At 44.9% G+C, this 22260-nt stretch overlaps 1 protein-coding gene across 7 annotated transcripts in view; it reads right to left on the bottom strand.

The window, feature by feature from the left end:
* Positions 1-305: 305 nt before the first annotated feature.
* Positions 306-22260, bottom strand: part of AIFM1 (apoptosis inducing factor mitochondria associated 1) — a 36980-nt gene continuing 15025 nt past the window's right edge. For 4 of the 7 annotated variants that reach the window (XM_090061675.1, XM_090061674.1, XM_090061673.1 and 1 more), the window contains exons 8-17: positions 21454-21538; positions 19237-19313; positions 16786-16894; positions 9859-9966; positions 8046-8134; positions 7818-7958; positions 6807-6949; positions 1755-1879; positions 1019-1215; positions 306-556 (exon numbers count right to left, since the gene is read on the bottom strand). In XM_090061675.1, the coding sequence (XP_089917801.1) occupies positions 485-556; positions 1019-1215; positions 1755-1879; positions 6807-6949; positions 7818-7958; positions 8046-8134; positions 9859-9966; positions 16786-16894; positions 19237-19313; positions 21454-21538 (1146 nt within the window). In that variant the 3' untranslated portion in view covers positions 306-484. Of the gene's footprint in view, positions 557-1018; positions 1216-1754; positions 1880-2908; positions 2998-3979; positions 4171-6806; positions 6950-7817; positions 7959-8045; positions 8135-9858; positions 9967-16785; positions 16895-18163; positions 18340-19236; positions 19314-21453; positions 21539-22260 lie in introns of those variants that run through there. The other 3 variants (XR_016444009.1, XM_090061678.1, XM_090061676.1) reach the window with 3 other exon arrangements.

Raw genomic sequence — 22260 nt, 5'->3', positions numbered from 1 at the left:
TGCACTATTTGCTACTGGTTTAGGATATAATTCTAATCTTCCCCACCACTCAAAATGCTTTTATCTAAATCCAAGCTAACAGTAAAGCTCTTCTACAAATGGACTGACCTCTCCTCATACACCAACAACACTTGCAACAGTCAAATCAAAAGGGTTTCACCAGGTGACTATAAACACAGAATCCCAGGCAGCAGCTCCAGAGGTCAATATACTGCTTCCACTGACATAGCAAACCAAGACACTGCTGTCACCAGATTATTTGTTGCTAACAAACTGTGCACATCTCCTGGAAGAAGGCACTTAACTGAGAAGAACCTGGTTTTATTTACTGGTGCAAAACATTAGAGTTCTAGATGACTGAAAATATTCACAAAGCACTTGGAATCCAAAGCAAGCGCTTAGAGGTGAGGAGAGCTCACACAGCTGGCACAACTTCCCTCTATGATGCCAATGCCTTGCAGCTGGAGGGTCCTGGTCCTGGGGCTCAATCTTCATGGATATTGAAGAGCTTTGCTACTTCATTGAGGTCAGCATGCTCCTCACCGTCTTTAATAATCTGAAGAAGATAACACGGGCTTTCAGTAATTAACAAGTTTTAAACACACCCCTGGCTCCAAGTTTGAACATGCTGTTCTAGTTAGCATTGGGTCTCCCAAACCACCTCTTACAGGTCCTGTACTGGAGACATCAAAACTGGTTGGACAGAGTATGGAAACTCACCTAGCAGTTATCAAGCAAATCAGAATGTCTCACTTAGGGAAAACACCAAATTATCACCCACTCTCTACCTATAAATATATTACCTGCCAACTTCCAAGCAGGTTTAAAGAAAAAAAGAGATGGTAGGTGAAGGAATGGTAGGTTAAATTCCTGTACTTAGCCACAATTTCCTTCTGCCAGGATCAATTTATTCTCTGTTGATTAGCATGAGCCTGCCAACACCTACCACAGACATTAAACACAGTGAAATCATATGCCCCCCCAGTCACTGCTGTCAAAAAGCTGAATACATACTGACCTTGCGAGCAATCGGCATCCTGTTGAAGATGTTCCATAACACAATTCCTACCACCACTTTATCCCTGAGGTAGAAAATAATCCCTTTGCCATAGTCTTCTCCTTGCTTTGGAACTTGAGGGGTTGACAGAGAATCAGGAGAGATGGTGATTTCAGAGGCTTCTGCTTCTGTTTCACTTTCAGAGCGAATGCCAGTCCCTAGCACAAACACACACACACACAAAACTTACACAGAAAATCAATACAAGACCGTAGCTTGCTTCTGCAAAACAGTCTACAACACAGCTTCTAGACTGCCCAACCCAGCCCGGTGCAGAAATTCACAACGCAAAACACAATTGGAACATGACAAGGGATGTGCCCTTGCCCATCCCTTCCCTCCTCTCAGAAGTTTCAACCCGTTCACAAAAGCAGTGCCCAGCCAATCTGGCAGAAGCAGCCAACTAGAGCCTATGTTAAAACACCTTTACAGTGAAGTGTCTGCAGCAGGAAACCTAACAGAATCATAAAGTCCTATCTAAGCTCCTTTTGCAGCTTGTTCCCCTGTAAAGACATCAATGTAAGAAGGAAATGATGGTATCTGACCATGAAAGCAATTTAGCCCCTATGATGAGCAGAACTGCAACATCTGATCTGTGAGCATCAAGACAGCATCCTTCAAGTTATACAGAAAGCTTCCATGCAATTCTTCTCAGCAGACCTCTATCTTAAGCCTTCAGCAATGCTATTCCCCCTACCAGACTGCTCTGTTGCAGACTTTGGTGTGTCTCTTGCAGTCGCTTTGGCAAACACTCCAACTGTAGGCAAACTGCTGTCAACAAGGCCAATAGCTTCATATCCAACATCAGGGCCCAGATCACTCCTAGGAACAAAAACAATCATACATCAGTTTGAGGATAGAACGGGGAGGAAAGACAGGGAAGTGGCGCTCTATGTCAAAGAGCAATACACATCCTCAACAAACAGCACTGGGTCAGAGGAGAGGCAGACTGAAGTGCTCTGGGTTAGAATACAAGGGAGTCGTGGAGAAAGGGACCTAAGGATGGGGGTCTACTACAGACCACCCAACCAGGGGGCAGAGCTGGACCGGGAATTCTCAGGTCAGTTCGTGGAGGCAGTTAAGTCAAGGGACGTGGTCATCATGGGTGACCTAAACTACCCGGACATCTGCTGGGAAGAGCAGTCAGCCAGGTCCAACCATCCATGTAGGTTCCTAGCCAAGATACAGGACCTCCACCTAACCCAGGAGGTGCACAGTCTCACCAAGGGAAGTGCCTTGCTGGACCTGGTCCTGGCCACAGGTGACAACCTGGTGAAGGGACTGTGGGTTCTCGACCACCTGGGCGACAGCAATCATCACCTGCTGGAATTCACCATCCAGAGCAGGGTGTCAAAGGCCTGCAGCAAGGCAGTAGCCCTTGACTTCAGGAGGGCTGATTTTAATGAGTTAAAGAGATTAGTCAGGGAGGCACTGAGGTCCCAAAGAGTAGGGGAGCTGGGAGCCCAAGACAAGTGGTCAGTCCTTAAGGAGATGATCCTCCGAGCCCAAAGGGTGACAGTCCCAACGCGAATCAAAGGGCACAAGAGTGCTCAAAAGCCCCCATGGCTCACCAAAGGCATTCAGGAATGTCTGAAAGCTAAAAAGGAGGTGTACACCCAGTGGAAGGGAGGGGCTATCACTAAGGAGGATTATGCCTCCGTTGCTGAAGACTGTAGGGGGACTGTTAGGAAGGCCAAGGCAGAGACAGAACTAGGACTAGCAACCCAGATCAAAGATAACAAGAAGTCCTTTTTTAAATACATAAGGAGGAAAAAGAAGGTACTGGGTAACGTGGGGCCCCTGCAGGACATGCGTGGCAATCTGGTGGTTACACCAGACGATAAAGCTAACCTCTAACAAACTCTTAACCTTCATTTTTCTGAGCAGGGACTGGGACATCGCCGGGATTCCAGACAGACTCAGGAGAGGCACCACCAGGCCTAGGGTAAGAGAGGACCTAGTTAGGGAACTTCTGGTGGGGCTGGATGTGTTTAAATCAGCAGGTCCAGATGACTCCACCCTAGGATGCTGAGGGAATTGGCAGGGGTCATTGTGGAACCCCTGACATGGCTTTATGAGTGCTCGTGGTGGTCTGGCCAGGTGCCAGAGGACTAGAAAAGGGCCAATGTGGACTCCATTTTTAAAAAAAGGGAAGAACGAGGACCCAGGAAACTAAAGGCTAGGACGCAGGAAACTAAATGTAGTCTTACTTTGGTCCTAGGGAAGCTCTGAGAAACCTATCCAGGAGCACATCTGTGAGGGACCAGCAGGGGAGATTATGCTCAGGGGCAACCAACATGGATTCATCAGGGACAGATCCTGTCAGATCAACCTGGTTGCCTTTTATGACCAGGTCACAAAGTCCTTAGACGCAAGTGTCGTGGTGGAAGGCCTTCGACACTGTCTCTCACCCCATTCTCATTAAATAATTAGGCGACTGTGGCATTAATGCCTACACAGTCAGATAGGTTGCAAATTCGCCAGAGGACTGCACTCAGAGGGCGGTGCTGGATGGGTCATATTGGACCTGGAGGGGTGTGGGCAGGGGTCCCCCAGGGCTTGGTCCTCGGGCTCACACTGTTCAACATCTTCATCAGTGGCCTGAACGAGGGGGTAAAAAGCCACCCTGTTCAAGTTTGTAGATGACACTAAGATGTTGGGGTATTTGGGCATGCTGAAAGGGAGGAATAGGCTGCAATCAGACCTAGACTGGTTATAGGGGTGGGTGGATGACAACAGGATGGGTTTCAACACTGACAAGTGCAAGGTGCTGCACATGGGCAGGAAGAACCAGCACCATACCTACAGGCTGGGGAACTCCCTTCTCAGTGCACAGGCAGAAGAGGATCTTGGAGTCATTATTGATGCCAAAATTAACATGGGCCAGCAGCATGGGGACACGGTCAGGAAGGCCAACCATACCTTGTCATGCATCCACAGATGCATCTCGAGCAGGTCCAAGGAGGTGATCCTCCCCCTCTATGCAACACTGGTCAGGCCGCAGCTGGAGTACTGCATCCAGTTCTGGGCGCCGCACTTCAGGAGGGATGTGGACAACATGGAGAGGGTCCAGAGGAGGGCAACCCGCACGATCGGGGGCAGCAGGGCAGGCCCTACAAGGAGAGGCTACGGGACCTGAACCTGTTCAGCCTCCGCAAGAGAAGGCTGAGAGGGGTTCTGGTGGCTGCCTATAAACTTACTGGGGGGAGACCTGTGGGGAGCCGAAGAGTCCCTGTTCCCCCGAACACTACCAGGAGTAACTAGGAATATTGGCCACAAGTTGATTGAAAGTAGTAGGTTCAGGCTACACATCAGGAAGTACTACTTCACAGTCAGGGCAGCAAGGGAAGTGGTGCTCGGTCCTACACTGGTAATCTTCAAAAGGAGTCTAGATAATCACCTAGCCGGGGTCATTTGACCCCAGTATTCTTTCCTGCCCATGGCAAGGGATCGGACTTGATGATCTACTCAGGTCCCTTCCGACTATGAAACCTGAAAGGGGATTTATATTCCTCCTCTCCTCAAGAACTGCTCCCTGCCCCTTCCATGATCAGCTCTGTAGTATACTGGGTTATTTAGTAGAGGGAACACAAGGAATGCCAAGCCAGCACAGTGGGAACTCTGGCTGGAGTGCTGGGCACACTGCATTTTCTTCTATGGAGATATACACAGAAATATAAACCCAGGCAATGTTGAGGTAGAAGTCCCCTAACAAAGTTGCATCTTAAGTCACAGACCAGTGCTTATAACGAATCATTGGCACAGGCACTTCCAGCCATCACCGGTACACATAGATGCCCAGCTACACTTGGTTTATGCAGCAACTGTCACATCTTGGCATGTTCATTATACCCACTCTGCACTGAAGTTTTTTTAAGCTACCACATTCCTTGCAAAGTTATATACTTTTTTTTTTTTTTTTTTTAGAGCAATAGTCTATTAAGCCCACGAAGAATGCTGAAGGCAATCAAGTAATACCTGCAGAGCCTCTGAATTGGGGAAGCACTGTAAAGCCAAGGGTGCTTGGGCTGAAGTACATGCAAAATACAACTTTGGAAAACATTGTTAAGGTTGCAAAGACAAGCAGCCTACTTGAGAGGCAGACAGACTTTGGAAATGGTTTGGAATATTGTGGTTAAACAGTTAATACTTGAGTCTGTCTCATTAGAGATTTAGCAAAGCACAGAAAGACTGTGTGTAACTTGCAAAATTTAGGAGCTATTGCTTCCTGCTTGCCTCAAATGTCTGGGGTACGAGGCTTTGCTCAGTGAGGGTGGTGAAGTGCACAGAATTAACATCAGGTAACAAAGAGGTGAGATTTCAACTCATGGTCCTCTGGGCTCCTTCCAGACTAGTGCTTCTTCCCAAAGGTGAAAAACCTGCACAGGTCATCCCATCCATGCCCTCTGTATGACACTTCTGGTTTGCATGGTGGTTTAAACAATGATGCAGGGACTCAGCCAGTCATGGGAGCATGTTCAAAGCAGAGGGTCACTCAGATAAATTAAGGACAACTCTTGAGTAAGTGCCATCAGCTGTTTTCTAAGGGTTATAATCTGGATTTTCACAAGAACAATAAAAAGAACTTCTCAGTCGCTGATTTTAAACTCCTAACAATTTCAGCTTTTTCTATCAAACTTCATATGCTGGAGTCCTTTACAACAGTTTTTTCAAAAGATAACACTGCCAAAATTGCCTATATCCCTTAAGTACTGGGTAACTGGGGAATACTGGGATTCACAGAACAGAGAACAACATTTAAATCAAACAAGATCAAGGCAGAGAAGAGTGGTAAACATCAAACCTAAGAGAGCCCAGCCAGTCTCTAAACCAGCTGTTCTCAACCTTTTTTTAGATTAGAAGCCCTTGTTAACTTTTTGGAATTCAGCAGTACCCTACTTAAAGACAAATGTGTTTCTTACAGTGCTTACCATCTTGCAGCTCACAACTCCCTAAAAGGATCTCTTTGGGTGGTAGGGTGGGTAGGACACTCCTGAAAGCATGGGGGGTGGTGTCTGGTACTGCTCGGGGCTGTTTGGCAGGGGACACTGGGGAGCTTGGGGGTGGATCATTAGTCCCCTGGAGGCAGCTGGCCCTGGAGGAGGTAGAAGGGGTTGACAGAGGCTACTGGTACCGAGGCTGGCGACAGGTGAGGGCGCAGGGGCAGGACCCTTCCGTACCCCTCTTTTTTTGTCAACGGTCCCCACCTCTAACTGATGAGGTGAGTGTGGCCCCTCACCAGCTCTTGGAGCTTGGGAAGAGAGGGGGAACAGCCTTGTACTAACCCACAGCAGATTGCACAAACCATGGGGCAGGGCACTAGCCACACGGTTGCTGCGGGATGGCTGTGTTTTTCTGTTCAGTGTGTTCCCCTGCTCCTCGTACTCCCTGAGCTAGTGGGAGGGGCCATGGGGAGTGCTGCTACTGCACTGGAGCAGATGCAGGATGCCCAGCATGTAGAAGAGCCAGTGCTTGCTTCCTCTCACAGGGGTCGCCACAACAGCAACTCTCCAGAAAAGTTTGCAGCACCCTGGCTGAGAATAACTGCTCTAAACACAACACTAGGACTCTGACACAGTGCCCAGAATGAGAAAGAAAATTTATATAAACATCTGTAAAACTGTTCTGCTATGGTCAGCAGTTAAGATCCACTTCCCACAACCTGTGGTAACTGTTAAATGTCAACTCCAGATTCTTGGCCAATAAGAAGCAAAGAAAGGTTTATTGAAAGAGAATCAAACACACCTACCAGAACATTGATTGATGCCAATATGGCTTAGCAGCTCCTGTCATGTTCTCTCCCGCTAATCTTCCACTCACAACAGCATGATCATGATGCTCCACGCGCCTTCTGCCTAGCTTGATATCATAGAAGCAGGCAGCATCCCCTGCCTTAGGGAGATATGCACAGTGAGAACTGGACAGGAAACAATTAATGGAGCTACTGTCCAAATACAAATAGGAAAATAATTTGCAAAAAAGACCCAGATTAGATAGTCTCTGCAATTTCTGCATTTCTACCCATCTTGGAAAACTACAATAGCTTTTGCATGCCTCACGGGAGCAATGATTAATACAGCCATTGATTAGTACATATACTGTTGAAACACTGACAAATGTATATGCCTCTAGAGCCATGACTGATACTTGAACTGCTTGTATAAGCTTATGCTGAAATATGCATACACAAATTATGTTACAGAGATGTATTAGCAAGGCTAATGGAGAAGACTGATTGATAAGACCAGTACTAGACAGTCAAAGACACCGAAGTAAAGATAAAATGTACCAGGGTCCAATACACCCTGGTAAAAATGTTTTATTATTTGCTAAGAATATGGTACAGGATACAGAGGACGTAAGCAAAAGTGCATATAAAAAGGAGAGGTTGGGAACCCTTAATACCTTGTACTAAGCTTACAGGTTGCCCCTGTAAGCTGTGCTTATACCTTAGGAGAGTCCTGACTCCTTGACAAAGGGACTCTCATGCAACACTGCAGGATTTCTCTGTGTTGGGATGTGCCAACTCCTCTTATGTGACACTACTGTTTGTAAGTTAGGACTGTGGACAAAACTTGTATAGCAAGAAGTGCCAGAGTGCATGCATTAATGACAAACCAACGCTGGTGGGATCCTGCTGCTCACTTTGCACCTTCCCTCCCTTCATTCAAACTGGGTTTAAAATCCTACTACTGCTGCACATGTGTTTATTGCAACATAAACATCATACAGAAAGCCTTCTCGACTTGCACACACTTACCACCCAGATATTAGAGCGTGCCTGCAGCTCTGCATTCACCCTGAACCCTCCAAAATCAGAGTCTACCTCCAGGCCAGCAGACTTCGCTAATTCCACATTGGGCTCCAGGCCCACTGCTGCCACAATATGATCAGTCTCTACCTGATTGAAACAGAATTAACTCTGGTTATGTCAATTCCCAGTGCACAGTGCCACATGTCGGGCTCACTACCTGCTTCTCTTGTTTACCTTTCTTCCATCCTTCAGTTTAATCAACAGCCGGTTGCCACAGACAGAGATGGACTTCACCACAGCATTGGACATAACATTAACACCCTCTGGAAAGGAAAAACAGGATGCACATGACTAGACTGCCAACAAGGTATGCAGAAATGTCAGTGAAAGTCAGAGTCAGTGGTGCAGATCTCCTGACAGCAGAAGAGAGAACTGCAAATGGCTCAAGGACTAAAAGAGACTGGATTCTTTGTTGCATGAGTCCAGAACAAAGCATCAACAGAAAGGAAGCCACCTGGCAAAGGCTTGTTTTAATACCTGTGAACTAGAGACATGCACTCGTATAAGGAGGTTCCAGTTATGTGGACAGAACCCAGCAGGGATTGCAATCTTGACTCTTCCAGTGCTCAAGCACTAGAAAATATCTAAAGTAGGTACTGCTCACTCTCAGCTGAGTCTACAGGTCCTGCTCAAGTACAGGCCCAGTGTAACAGAAGTAGACCAGCCCTGCCACTCGCTGAGCCCTGAAGCAAGGTGTCAGCCCCAAGGACCCATCAGTTCTGTTCTGTCTCCATAGTTGTGGAGTGACTTCTCCCACACCCACAGCCTTACTCTCCACAGAAGAAGAACTTATCTGCAACTGACGAGGCCAAAGGGAAAAAACAAAACCACACGACACCATAGCAGCTTTACTTGCTAGTAACTGCAAGGATTGGACTGACACAGGGCTGGTCACTGGTCTAGGTCCTGCCATAAATGTCAATACAGCCTCAGGGCCACTTCAACAGTACGTATGGTCCTGGGCTTGGGCACCCTGGCTAAGGCCCCTGCAGAAGTAACTGGAAGGATGGGTGCCTCAGAAGCCACAACATTGGCCTTGTGCTACATGAAGCTCTTATGACTCAAGGTTATCACCAAGCAGCTGAGCCAGCTTTATGGGTGCTTTATGCCATCTAAGCAGCCCAGAAGATTTAGCCCAAAACATGTCCTGCTCTGCTCAAGGACTGCCTAGGAGACCTATGCTTGTTCTGCATGCAAAAATCCTTTATTTTCAAGGTCCCCTCTGGAGTAAGGGGACACTCCCCTAGGAAGTGCCAGGGAGTGAAGGAAGTACCAAGTTGCGTCTAACTACTGTCAATACCACAGATCACTTGTACACCAGTTGGATCTGGCCCATAGTGACAGAGCTCAGCTCACTCTTCCCTGCCTTCCCAATAATTTTCTCCAGAGCCCTCCCTGCTTATTTCCAGCCCTTAAGGTGAGTGCTGCTTACCACCACCACCAAATTCACCCCTTCCCACTGCCACGAGGGATGGGAATCAAGAAGCTTTATTGTCTCCTCACATCTTATGTGGACATCCATACTACCTTCACTGAGTAATAGGAAAAACAACCAAAGGGATGAGCAGATAAAGAATGTGTCATATGGATGTATAAATAAAACGAAGGGGGAAAACCCAATGAAGTGAAACCCAAGAAGTAACAGCTTCTCTCAGGATCAAATCTCCAATTATATACCCCTTTTTCTGCTGGTCTAGAGCTATGACCAGGTGCAAGTGAAAAGAATCTCAGCACGTTGGTGAAGTCAGAGATCCTAGGGAATGCCTGCATAGCAGGTAGATCCCTCAAGACTGCCAAAAATCATTGGCAGGGGCACCATTTCTCAGAGGAAGTTTTCTAGCTAAGACTACTGACAAACAGGTAGAAAACTAGAATCCCTGGGGAGATGCTAGGAGATGGGTACTAAGACAGTGCAGGCTTCTGCAGCTTTCATATGCTTTACCAGAATATGGAAGCTGGTGTGGATGACTGAGTCCCATGGCTTTACCTCTTTTGACTTTGTTTGTAGTCCAGTTACTCAGATACTCAGGGAGGACCTTGCCCATATTGCCATTTTCTGGAAACATTTGAATCACCTCTGACCCTGTAGTTTGTGCTGCAAGAGGTAAGCAAAGAACAGGTTATTTATACTGCATGGATAATGAGAACTGCAAAGCTTTAGGATAGGGGTAGGCAACGTGTTTTGGCTGGAGTGCCAAAAAACCCACAATGTCTACCTTGGCAGGTACCGGAGTGCCGGCATGCCAGAAAAACAAAATGAGGGTGGGGGGTACAAGGCAGGACACACTGCATATTAGTGTATTTAATAACTATAGATGTTGCCTTTGTAGGTCTGTATTCCTTTTCTGTTGAGCATGTTGCAATGAGAAAGAGAAAGAGACAAGTAAGAGAAAGAGGAGAGAGAGAGAGAAGGAAAAAGGAAAAGGAGAGCAGAGAGAGAACTAGGCACACACAGACAGAACCATGTGCACAAATACAGAGAACCAGAACACACCCAGAACAGACACATGCACACAAACAACTGCAACCAGACATGTGTACGCACACAGACACAGAACCAGAGAGGCAGACAAACACAGAACCGGATGTTGGGCTCGGAGTGGGAGCAGGCAGGCTTACCTGCTGCCAGCCATGAAGCCTGGGCTGCTCCCAGCAGGCAGCTGGGTGGCTCCAAGCCTTGCTGCAAGCAGACCGGACTCTGTGGTTGGCAGCAGCTACCCAGAGCCTGGCCCAGTTGCAGCCAGGAGGCTGCAAACATGTGCTCCGAGCTCCAGCATCAGCTCCATACTGGCGGGTGCACGCATACCTTGGACTGGACAGTGGGGATAGGGCCTGAGGCAGCACATTCCTCCCACTATCCATTCTGAGGTCCATGTGCAGTCACTGCCAGCATGGAGCTGATGCCAGGGCTGTGAAGCCCGGCACAGGTGTTTGTAGCCTGCTTGCTGCCTGCTGCAGCTACCCAGAGCCCAGGCTGGCTACGAATGGCTGTGCTAGGCTCCCGAGCCCAGTCATTAGCTCGGTGTCAGCAGCAGGGGAAAGAGTCCAGGGTTGCGCTGCCTCAGCCCTCACCCCCCCACCAATCCGCTTCAAGGCACATGTTCACTGACTGGTATGGAGCTAATGCTGGAGCCCGGAGTAGATGTTTGCAGCCTCCTGGCTGCAACCGGACAAGGCTCTGGGTAGCTGCTGCCAACCACAGAGCCTGGCCTGCTTGCAGCAGGGCTTGTAGCCACCCAGCCACCTGCTGGGAGCAGCTTAGGCTTTGTGGCTAGCACCAGCTGCCTAGAGCTCACACTAGCGGTGGTGTGCTGAGCAAAATGGCCTCGTGTGCCGTGCCTGGCACATGTGCCAGGGGGTTGCTGACACCTGCTTTAGGATATGCATAATTACAGCTAACCCTGCTCAAAGAATTCAGTCCTTTCTTATTTCAATGTCCTAAATGCAAATCAAGTCCTAAGTGCTGACTTACAGGGTTTGCTGTATAGGTAATTATCAACACAATCATCTTTGTTTTCAGGACAGAGACTCATAGACATTCAGAATTCCAGACAAGTATGAGCACCTTGCAGCATCATATGCTGGACTTGCAAAAAGAGACCTAATCTTGTAACTAAAATGTCAGCAGTCTGTATTTAACCATGTGGGTGGTTGAAAGGACAACTCTATCCAAATCAGAACAAGCCTTGTCCTGTGGAGACCCACAGAAGTCAGCTGAGAAAATATTAGAAAGCATGCATATGTACTTGATAATGACAATCTAACCAGCAGACAGTTCTTAGGTTCACAAGCCTTTAGGAAAATTATTGTACACTGGCTTCATTAATAAGGTAAGCTTGGTCCTTTTCAGTGGGGGGAATGGTCTACTATACTCTAGCCAACCTACTTTGCATAGACAAGGCAGTCATTTAGCACAGACAAGACAATTTACATAAACTAGGAAATACCCCAACTCACGACAGGGTTTTTCACTTTTTGGTAATTAGTGAAAAGGAAGCATGTGTGGCAGGTGTTCCCAAACAGTGATACTAGCAAGAACTGAACTAATGTAGCTAATTTTAACAGAGTGTAATAATAGTAAAATATAATCATGTTAGTCTTGTCCTGTAAGCAACTTGAAAACTCTGTGTTGTATCCTTCTGCTTGACATAAGTGAATGAATTCTGCATAGCCTTTATGTATGAGTGTGTGTAAAAGGGTGAATGGTGAGAGAATGGCACAGAGACAAGAGAAGATTTAATTGTTTATGTAAGCAACAAGGTGCCAAATGTAAGTTACCAGCCAGTAACTAAATAACAAACGGCTAAAGAATCCCTTTGAAGCTCGAGGGCACAAAGGACATAACAGAAGAAAAAATTCTACCAGACAGGCAGCAAGAACACTCCAAGGCTAAGATAAGCTGAAGACAAAAGAAGAAGAACTGCAAAAACAGAAGCTGGGTATGAAAATCCCCCAAAGCACTGAAACAAAGGATACCAATCCCTATTAAAGAACATTTTGAAAATGCCAAGTTGGGTGAGTCTCTTTCTCTACTGCTGTTTCATCAGAGCACAGGTGCATGTGTTGACCCCACTCCAGCTGTTATCTTTAAATCTGCTATCTACAAATCATATCATCTACTCAATAAACCCAGGCTGGCCACCCTGGGCTGATATTGAACAACTATTGCTGGTAACTACATCTGGTGCATGAGTGGATGAAATGGTGGTTTTGTGTATGTGTATGCCTGTGTGTAATGATACGTATAATGATTTGTGTTTGTATGAATGGTGTGCCTGAACCTCTATATCTAACACACGTAATCAATAAACGCAGCACCTTGCCTTATCCCCTGTTATAAAGTCTCGGTTGTGGTTTGAGCAATTGGTAATTTGTGTAACATTTTGGTGGAGAATGCGTGTGGCGGTGAATAAGGTTCCATGTTGCGCTTATTGATCAGTTGCATACTATTTGTATAGCAAGTCTTGTCTGTATATGTGTCTGTCTGTCTATCTGAAGGTGTGCACACTGCCCAATGGTAGAAGTGCTGGCTACAGTGGTCTTGGGTTAGACCAGCCATTTACAACAGAGGAATACCTTGATACTTGGACAAGTTGTTTAACTTGGAAAGCCCACTTTGTGGGTTGTGGATAATTAAGAAGCTGACTTTGTGGGTTATGGACTACCAGGATAAGAAAGGGGTCCTTTGCTTTGGTTTTGAGTTTTGTTTTTGGACTTGGGTATCTTGGAAATTGGACTTTTTGGCAAGTTATATGGACGACTAGTATACTGGATTTGAGTATTAACAAACGGTAACTAATTTAAAGTAGTAAGAAAAATACAGGCGATGGAAGTTAAGATGTTCAAAATAAAAAAGACAGTAAAGAGTGAGGCAGATGTGAAAGAGCTCTTGCCTACATATATGCACGATATGACTCTTTTAAAACAAATGCTGCAGCGGTTTGGACATAGTCTTTGGACTCAGCAGGCTGTATCTGATGCACGTACCACCGCACACTTAGAAGACAAATTTAAGAACCATATGCAGAGATATGATATACCAGCACACTCCATGAAAAGGAGGCTGTAGCAATGTGGCTTTTATGGGAGGCTACTAAAAATCTGTTCCTCTGTCTAACTAACTGTTAGGAGGCATTTTAAAGGGGCTAGCTAAAATTTGTAGTAAGGTAAAGTTGTATGGTAATTGTGACTAGGGTTGTAAGTTTTGTGTAGGAAAGATAGTTTGTTACTGCTAACCAGGCAATTTTGTTTGTCTGGGTCAGGCAGAGTAGTGGCCATGAGTACATGCTGTGGTCTGCTTGGGATTAAGTAAGAACCTCTTGTTGTGTTTGCAACAGAAAGCTAAGAGAGAGCAGAGAAAGTCATCTCTCCGCTGGAAAGGCTGTGTAAATGACAGAGTCCTTGGGAAGGGTTAGGTTTTATGGATAGTTACAAGAGCAGTTGTGTGTTTTCTCTGAAGTTTGTAAGATGTAAGTTACATCTGCAAGTTATGGCAAAGTAAAAGTGTTATGCAAGCAGTAGAGCTTCAAAGAGATCAAAAACATTTAAAGAAATATAAGACAGATACTTTGGCATCCTGGGTGTGGTTAGTGTGGTGGAGCTACCTGCAGCAGGGTAGTCTCTGCAAAATGCCATGTAATAATCACCCTGGGGAACAGGCAGGGGTGAATATAGGGTGCCTTAAAACCATAGCTTCCACCACCTTGTGGGTTACCTTTAATTGGGAGAAGGCTAGGGGGAGCATACCCTGAAAGAAAAACCTTTAGTAAAGGCCAAAGAAAAAGAGTAGAGGAAAGTAGAAAAGTGGGCTGAGAAACAGCTGTTACAGAGAGAAAGATGAAAAATGTTTAAAACGAAAGGAAGGAAAAAATAAGAGATTGACAGAGTTTAAATGCTAGAGCAGGCAGAAGGAAAGAGTAAGAATGTAATTTTAAAAATAACTGCTTTAAAACAGGAGAAAAGAGTTGATTTAAAAAAAAATGTTAGGTCCTGATCTCAGAGTGCCTGAGGTCATGCCATGGTCTGTTTGGGTTAAGTACAACAACTTCTATCGCTGGTCCAATAAGAAAGAGGAGTGTTGTACATTTGCTCTGTGTATGTATTGTAAGGGAGAAAACCTGCTAGAAATAAATATCTGCAATCTCATTGGTAAAGAGGGTGAGAAATGTTTTCATTCTTTTTAACCTACCCTCAGTCTTCAAAAATAGTGTAAATCTTTTAGAAAGGAAAGTGTTAACAAGTTAAGGCAAAAAGAAAAGAAAAAGGTGTTTATAAAAAACTTGGCACACGTCAGCACTGTAAATGTGTAAATATGAATAATATTTTATTGTAAGGAGTTTTCCTTGGCAGGTTGGTCTGTGTTTGTTTTTTTTCTTTCCTCTCTCTGTTTTGCAGAAGCTACAGTCTAGTAGCAAAGGTGACTAAAGAACTACGAGGCCATCACAGCGTTTTCTTCACCTAAGCCATGGTTTTATGATCACAGCAAAATTGTTTTGTCTGTCTGTTTTGTGTTATTTGTCCTGTTGTGTTGTTTTTATTTATTTAATAGATTAGTTTATTTTAAGTTGGCAAAAGTTTAAATATATATAACAATCATAAACATTATTAGTAATATTCTCTCTAAAAATAAAATCTGTCTGTGAATTCTAGACCAGAACACTTCTGTCCAGTTGGACTGGAAAGTTGTTCTAATCTTTAAAACAAAAAACAGCAATTAATATAAAAGTTTTAAGTTGTAGAGTTTACTTGTTTAGCTAAATGGCATTTAGTAAAAAAAAAGTAATATGTGTGTGTTTAGTAAATAACGTGGTAAAATGTTTAAGGCTATAAAGGAAATCTCATTTGTATTTAGATACTGTTTATAGCACCAACATAACAGGATGTGGGTAAAAACTGTATTAACCCATTGTTTTATAGAAAAAGTTGATAAACCTAGCACATCAGTATTTGCATAAGGAAGTAAATAAACTCTTTATTGATTAAAGCAAAATACAAAATGGACAGCCCATAAAGTTAGTAATAAGCGTGGATCAGTTATGTATTTATAACTGGGATAAAAAAGAAACACTTTGGATTCCAAGTAAATTGGACTAGTGTGTATCATTAACCGTCTTAGTACAGTGGTATATAAAATACAATAGGAAAATTGTAACAGAGTATAATAATAGTAAAATATAACCATGTTAGTCTTGTCCTGTAAGCAACTTGAAAACTCCATTTTGTAGCCTTCTGCTTGACATAAGTGAATGAACTCTGCATAGCCTTTATGTATGAGTGTATGTAAAAGGGTGAGTGGTGAGAGAATGGCATAGAGACAGGAGAAGATGATTTAACTGTTTATGTAAGCAACAAGGTGCCAAATGTAAATTACCAGCCAGTAATTAACTAACAAACAGCTGAAGAATCCCTTTAAAGCTTGAGGGTACAAAGGAGATAACAGAAGAAAAAAATTCTACCAGACGGGCAACAAGAGCACTCCAAGGCTAAGATAAGCTGAAGACAAAAGAAGAACTGCAAAAACAGAAGCTGGGTATGAAAATCCCCCAAAGCACTGAAACAAAGGATACCAATCCCTATTAAAGAACATTTTGAAAATGCCAAGTTGGGTGAGTCTCTTTCTCTACTGCTGTTTCATCAGAGCACAGGTGCATGTGTTGACCCCACTCCAGCTGTTATCTTTAAATCTGCTATCTTCAAATCATCATCACCTACTCAGTAAGTCTGGGTTGGCCACCCTGGGCTGATATTGAGCAACCATTGCTGGTAATTATATCTGGTGTGTGTGTGGATGAAATGGTGGTTTTGTGTATGTGTATGCCTGTGTGAAATGATGTGTATGATGATTTGTGTGTGTTTGTATGAGTGGTGTGCCCAAACCTCTATGTCTAAACATGTGTAAATCAATAAACATGGCACCTTGCCTTATTCCCCTTTATAAAGTCTCGCTCATGATTTGAGCAATTGGCAATTTGTGTAACAGTACATATACCCCTGGGGGTATGCAAAACATCTCTGTGGGGGTAATGCAGGAGCAATTGTGTAATGGCAGACTAATGTATGCTGGTAGGGGTACACAAGCAGCTGGTAAATCTGGAAGGGGGTGTGCAATAAGAAGAAGTTTGGGAGCACATCCAATGTGTGGCAATGGAGAGCTCCAAAGCTCTATGCACCCAGCCAAGAAAGAGCTCTGCTGATACACTGACCTGCCGCAGGAAAGCACATTCCACTAACAAATGCTACAGGTCTGCAGGGACTCCTGGCCCTCTCTTGGCTTCATTGAGGGAAGAGAAGCTTGGGAGAAGGAATGGGGTACAGAATACATAGTCTCAGTTTAAGCTTTGGACTCTCAGTGGCTTCTTAATATATTCACATTTGCCTAGTCATGTCAGCCAGTGGGCTGGTGTGGCGTACTCACCCCTTCTTCCCAAAGCACAGGCCAGCTCACTTCCCAGAAAGCCACCACCAATAATGGTGATAGACTTGACTTCCCTTGAAATCTTTTCTAGAGCTCTGAAGTCCTCAATCTGTAAAAAGATTCATTTCCATTTCAGATACCTGTATGGTCAGCAACAACAGTAAAAAGCATTATTCTCTAGTTGTTCTCTCTACAGTGATTTGAAAACAACACCCCTCACCACACACACATTTAGAAGGAAAAGTTAGTTCCGCTCTTCCTTTATGTGAAATGGTCATTGGATTAATAGGAATCTACTGTTTGAATTTCCCTTTGTTTACTTTCAGCACTAAGTTACCAACTTCATCTGTAGTCTAGCTTTCCACCCTTGCACTGGTGTTCCAGGGCATGACTAGATTCTTGCATCTTTCCCAACCATCCTCTCATCAAAATTCCCCTTAGGCAAGAAGTTAGGAAACTCATCATGATACTCCAAACAGCCTTGCACACAACTCTAATGATGGTATCAGCAACCTTTTAGGAGTGGCAGGTTGAAATAATGCAGCTTGATCCAGTGGGGATCCATCACTTGTGACTCATTCACCACCACGCTGCTGAGACCTCCAATTCTCCCTGTTGTCAAATTGTCAGCGACTTGCTTGCAACCTGCTACTGAACACCCTGGCTATGAACTGTCGTCAATGTCTCAGTTCTGGAGGTTGGATGAAATTGCTTGGTAGGTTGAATCCAGCCCACAGGCAGTAAGTAGGCTGCTGACCCCTTCCCTGATGCAATCAAGATTTATGTCATCCATCTCTCCTTCCCACAAATGAGCATATAATCTCTGTCAGGCCTCCAGGAGGAGTCAAACACTGAATGCTATAAAGCAGAAGTCCAGCATGCAACACTGCTTTTTACCACTAGATCAGTCACTGAACTAGAACAGAAGCCCAACTTCCTACATCTATCTAAAACTGGTTTTTCCAAAAATCACTATGAACTCTGGAGGAAAAGAAAATGCAAAGAATCTAAACAAGGAAGAATGGGAGACCATCATGTTCACCCTTTCACCCACAGCCAACTCAGCAAAAAGAACAAGGAAAGGAGAGGCCATGAAAACATGGTTCTTAGTTGTATACTGTTAACTTTCCACCAAACTAGAACACAAATAATGTTCCAGTTTTGGAGGATAGGTACATTAATGTTGCCACATAAGATCAGGCCAACTGTCTAACATCTTGTCTTGAATACTGACCAGTACCAGCTGTTGGAAAGGGAAGTTCTGTTTTATCCCAGTTAGAGTATGTCTATATTAAAGATATTTTGTTCCCATTTTTCACTAACAGTGCCACCACATGGTTGTTATATTGTAGGCAAAAAATCAGGCACTTTTACCCACCCTGTTATTACACCTGGAGGTTTTAGTTCATGTGTCTATCATATCGTTTTTCTTAATGCCTTCTATATACTAGACAGTCCAAATCTAACTCTGCTTGCAGAAGTCTCTCCGTGGCTGTGATCATCTCCACTGCCCTTCTCTGGACCTTTTCCTTCTCTGCCACGTCCAACAAGCTGGGGTGGGACAGTATTCACTGTATGGGGAATAGGGGTGTCTGTCAGTTTAGAGAATTACATCACAACAGTTCTAGTTTTTATGGGGTGTCAAACTACAGTCAATGTCTGCTCTGTAAAACTGAAGCATTAACGCTTCTTGTAAACTGCTGCTAATGGTTGGGAAAGAACTAAACTCCAGAGGAGAAATGGTCTCTGCAAGCAGTCAATCATGCCTTCATCCCCCTGCTTTCATCTCTGCACTTCACATTTAGTTACTATTGAAAGAAATTTCTGAAAGTCTGCAGCTATTGACAACAAGTAGTTTATCCTAAAAATCAAACACACAGAAACAAAAACTTCCTAGCTCCTAGGTTCCTTAGTGTAAGTTATCTACAATAGAGATGATAAATACTTGAGAAGCACGAAAAATTATCCTACAGGAACTCTGGGCTGCCATAACCAGACTGCTTCCAGGGCTGAGCTCACTCGTGTACTCTATGCTGCACTGCAGTTTGCAGCATCGATACAGCCCATCTTATGGTCTGTAAACTGAAACCAATGCAATCCATCACCCACTTCAAAACGTGCTGTGAAGCTTACTTTCTTAGCACTTGCCAAGTGCTTGGGATATGCAGGATGCCCTTAAAAAAAGGGAAAGGTGTAAATCCTGGGGCAGCTTTTGTTTATAGAAAGATCCTGCAATGCTTTCTAATGCCTTAGGTTTTTGGTTTGCCCAAGGAAAGCAAGGGGAAAAGCATGGCTGGCATGAGTAACTGCTGTGTTATTGAATGAGGCCAGTTCTTGCCAGATAAGAGCTGTTAAGAATCTCAGACACTGAAATGGCACACTCAAGGTAACAAACACCAAGGTGACAAACTTCTATGAGAACACATAAGGGAAAATGGCCCTTTAGATTACCTTCCGGAATAGCGTCACCCTTTTCTGCACATCTTTTCCTGCCCTCTCAATTGCAAGAAGATTCCTTGGGGAACCACCTGAGAACAGAAAAGTCAGAGGCTGATAACATAACCCATAAGCCAGAGTACTAGTTCTTTGGCCACTTCAGCACCTGTTCAGAATTCAGACCACTACAGAACTCCACCCCTTCTACTCCAGAGCTGCACTTCACCAGCAGGTACCTCAACTGGGAAGGTGAACAGCTACTCAGATACAGTCAGTTATAAGTATCTAGGGCAGGGATGGGGAATGTCTGGCCTGTGGGCCAGATGCGGTTGGCTAGAGACTCCATTTCCCAGACACCACTGCCCACATGGTTTGTGCTGGTCTCTGTGGAGACCCCAGCCTCAGCCACATAGGCAGCATGTGGGGCAGAACAGTGTAAGAGACTGCTCTGGACCTGCTGGGATCCTGTGGCAGGGGCAGTTTACTCCAGAGCCAGAGCAGAGCCACAATCTGTAGCCTGCATGTTCCAGGACGGGGCACGCATGCAGGGGATCCTGGCTCTGCCCCGGCTCCTTGTAGCAGTGACAGCCTGTCTGGAGCTGTGGCAGAGCCATGGTCCCTGAATGCATGCCCCTGCCCAGAGTGCGCAGGCTACAGACTGCAGCTCTACCCTGGCTCTGCAGCAAGCTGCCCCCATTGCAAGATCCCAGCAGCTCCAAGGCAGCCCCCTGCACTGTTCTGCCATGCACGCTGCCAGTGTGGCTGAGGCTGGGGTCTCCATGGAGACTGGCACAAGCCATGCGGGCAGAGGATGCTGGGAAATGGAGTCCCCAGCCAGCGGCATTTGGCCGGTGGCCCAGAGGTTCCCCATCCCTGATATAGAGTCTGCTCAGATCAAATCAATATTGTCAAACAGGGAAAGGACAATGGCAGACATACTATAGAACAAATAGGAACATAACTGCAGTGTCAAATGTCTGGCTCAGAGGACAAATCCAGTAAGGTTTGCATCTTCGGTAAACCTGCAAGACGTTCACAATGCAAAAATCCTAAACTTAAGACAGTGGTGGTCAATACTTTTGCCATATGTTAGCCCTACACCCTCCATATGTGCTACTTTGATCCCCTTCCCTTGCCTGATCTGTTGCTTTACTTCCTGCCTCCTCCCCAATCTGCCACATGCCCCACACAGAGACTGTCTGTTCCACTTGTGGCACCCATGTAAGTAGACTGGCCACCTCTGCTTTAAGAGATCCTGAATGTCTGGAACTAATGTCCATGAAGAAACTTTCCTAATGTAACCCAAGCATAACTGATAGAGGGATGTCTGTTCAAGTCTTCAAAGCAAGAAGCAGTGACTGGCAGGCAAACTCCTCTGACGTTAATCTCTTTGGTCTGCTAACGGTCCATCCCAGCACCAATTTCCACTGCCAGTCACACTGCCAGTTAAAATGTGAATGAAAGTGGAAGTCAGTAGTTGTTTCACAAAGGAAACTGATGTGAGAGGAAAAAACAGGGAAGAGAATGAAAGAAGAAAGAAATGCAACTAATTTCCCTTCAAGGGTGACAAATAAGGTAACAAGATATTCAATAAACAACTAACAAGTTAAAAATACCTAAAGATGCCAAAATTATCCATGTTCTTTGTGCAAACATCTCAGTGACAGCAGTTGGTGTCCAGCTATGGACTGCAGGCACCTTGAACTAATGAACAGAGTTAAAAATGGAAATCAGCCAATCCAGCTACAAATGTGGTAACAGACTAAGAACCACAAGCTAGAGCAGCACTCTGACCCAGAGAGGAGCTCAATTGCTTTTCTTGCCCCTAAAACAGGCAGAATCTGGAGAGCTACAGCCAGGCTGACAGGGCTCAAATTAGACTTAAAATGAGAACATTTTGCCAGTTCATCTCCGTAGGGATTTCTCTACTTAGTTTGCTAAGCATGTCTCACATCCCTGCTACTCCATGGCAGAGCCAGGGATGAACAACATCCTAGGGATTTTCATGCAACAGCACGCAGTTCTAAAGGTACAGGAGAACCCAGACAGAACTCCCATCCAGCACCCTTCTGTCTATGAAAATGTCCTTCTCAAGGCTGCAGTCAAGTCCCCTTCAGCAGAAGAGCTCTGGTGTTGCTCTTCCAGAGAATGAAGAACCTACTTGTCAGGTGTGATGCAGTGCTGGAGCTCAAGAATCAGTTCAGCACAGAAAGAGACACTAGGAAAACATACCTGTGGCAATTAAACATTTATCATAGGTTATCTGGGTGCCATCATCAAGTTTCACTATGTTGCCTCTGACATCCATGTGAACCACCTGCAAGATGCAATAAACATGAACGCTGAATTCTGCACATTATTTAAGTAGCCTCATTAGTTAGCATAGACTTTCCAAGTAGAGAAGCCATCTTAAAGGATACCTTCCAGGAAGGACTAAGTCTTGCTGTAGAATCTCCTCTTTTGGAGAAAAAGAAGGGGCTCAGAATTAACAAGAGGCCTTAACTTGGCAGCTGGTGTAGAACCAAATTGATCCTTTCCAGTCTTTAAACCTCAGAGAATGCAGGTCAGGAACCTGTTTTAAATCAACAGCAGAGAAACTGCAGGCCAGGTTCAGCCCCATGGGGTAGGAGGGAAAAGGTCCTATACCCTAGGAAGAAGCCAAGCTTGTTATTTACAGGAGCTGCAAGATATGTAAAAGGAAAACAGCAGGGGGAAGCTAGGACAGCAGTACTCCCACGTCAAGCCTGGACTAAGCAAAATATTCCCACCACTTGATTGGGGAAAGCCGTAGGTGGCAGCCTTAATAAAGAACTTCAGGAAGAGCAATTTCCCTCCATTTACTTCCACATTTTGTCAAAAAAAAATTACAACTGTTATTTCAAACACATTAAGAAAACCTATTAAATTTCTGGTGAGGTTTGATTTCACCTTGAATTGATGCACTTGGATAAACCAACGAGCAAGCAAGCCAGTGCATCTTAGATGAACAGGGAAACCTGAAAGCAAAGTGTAGAACAATGCCCCTAAAACTTGCAAGAG

The sequence above is a fragment of the Crocodylus siamensis genome, chromosome 8 (assembly GCF_052110815.1).
Source record: "Crocodylus siamensis isolate JL-2025a chromosome 8, ASM5211081v1, whole genome shotgun sequence".
Classification (NCBI taxonomy): domain Eukaryota; kingdom Metazoa; phylum Chordata; order Crocodylia; family Crocodylidae; genus Crocodylus; species Crocodylus siamensis.
The sequence above is the reverse complement of the archived record's forward strand: the minus strand, read 5'-3'. Positions and strand labels throughout refer to the sequence as shown.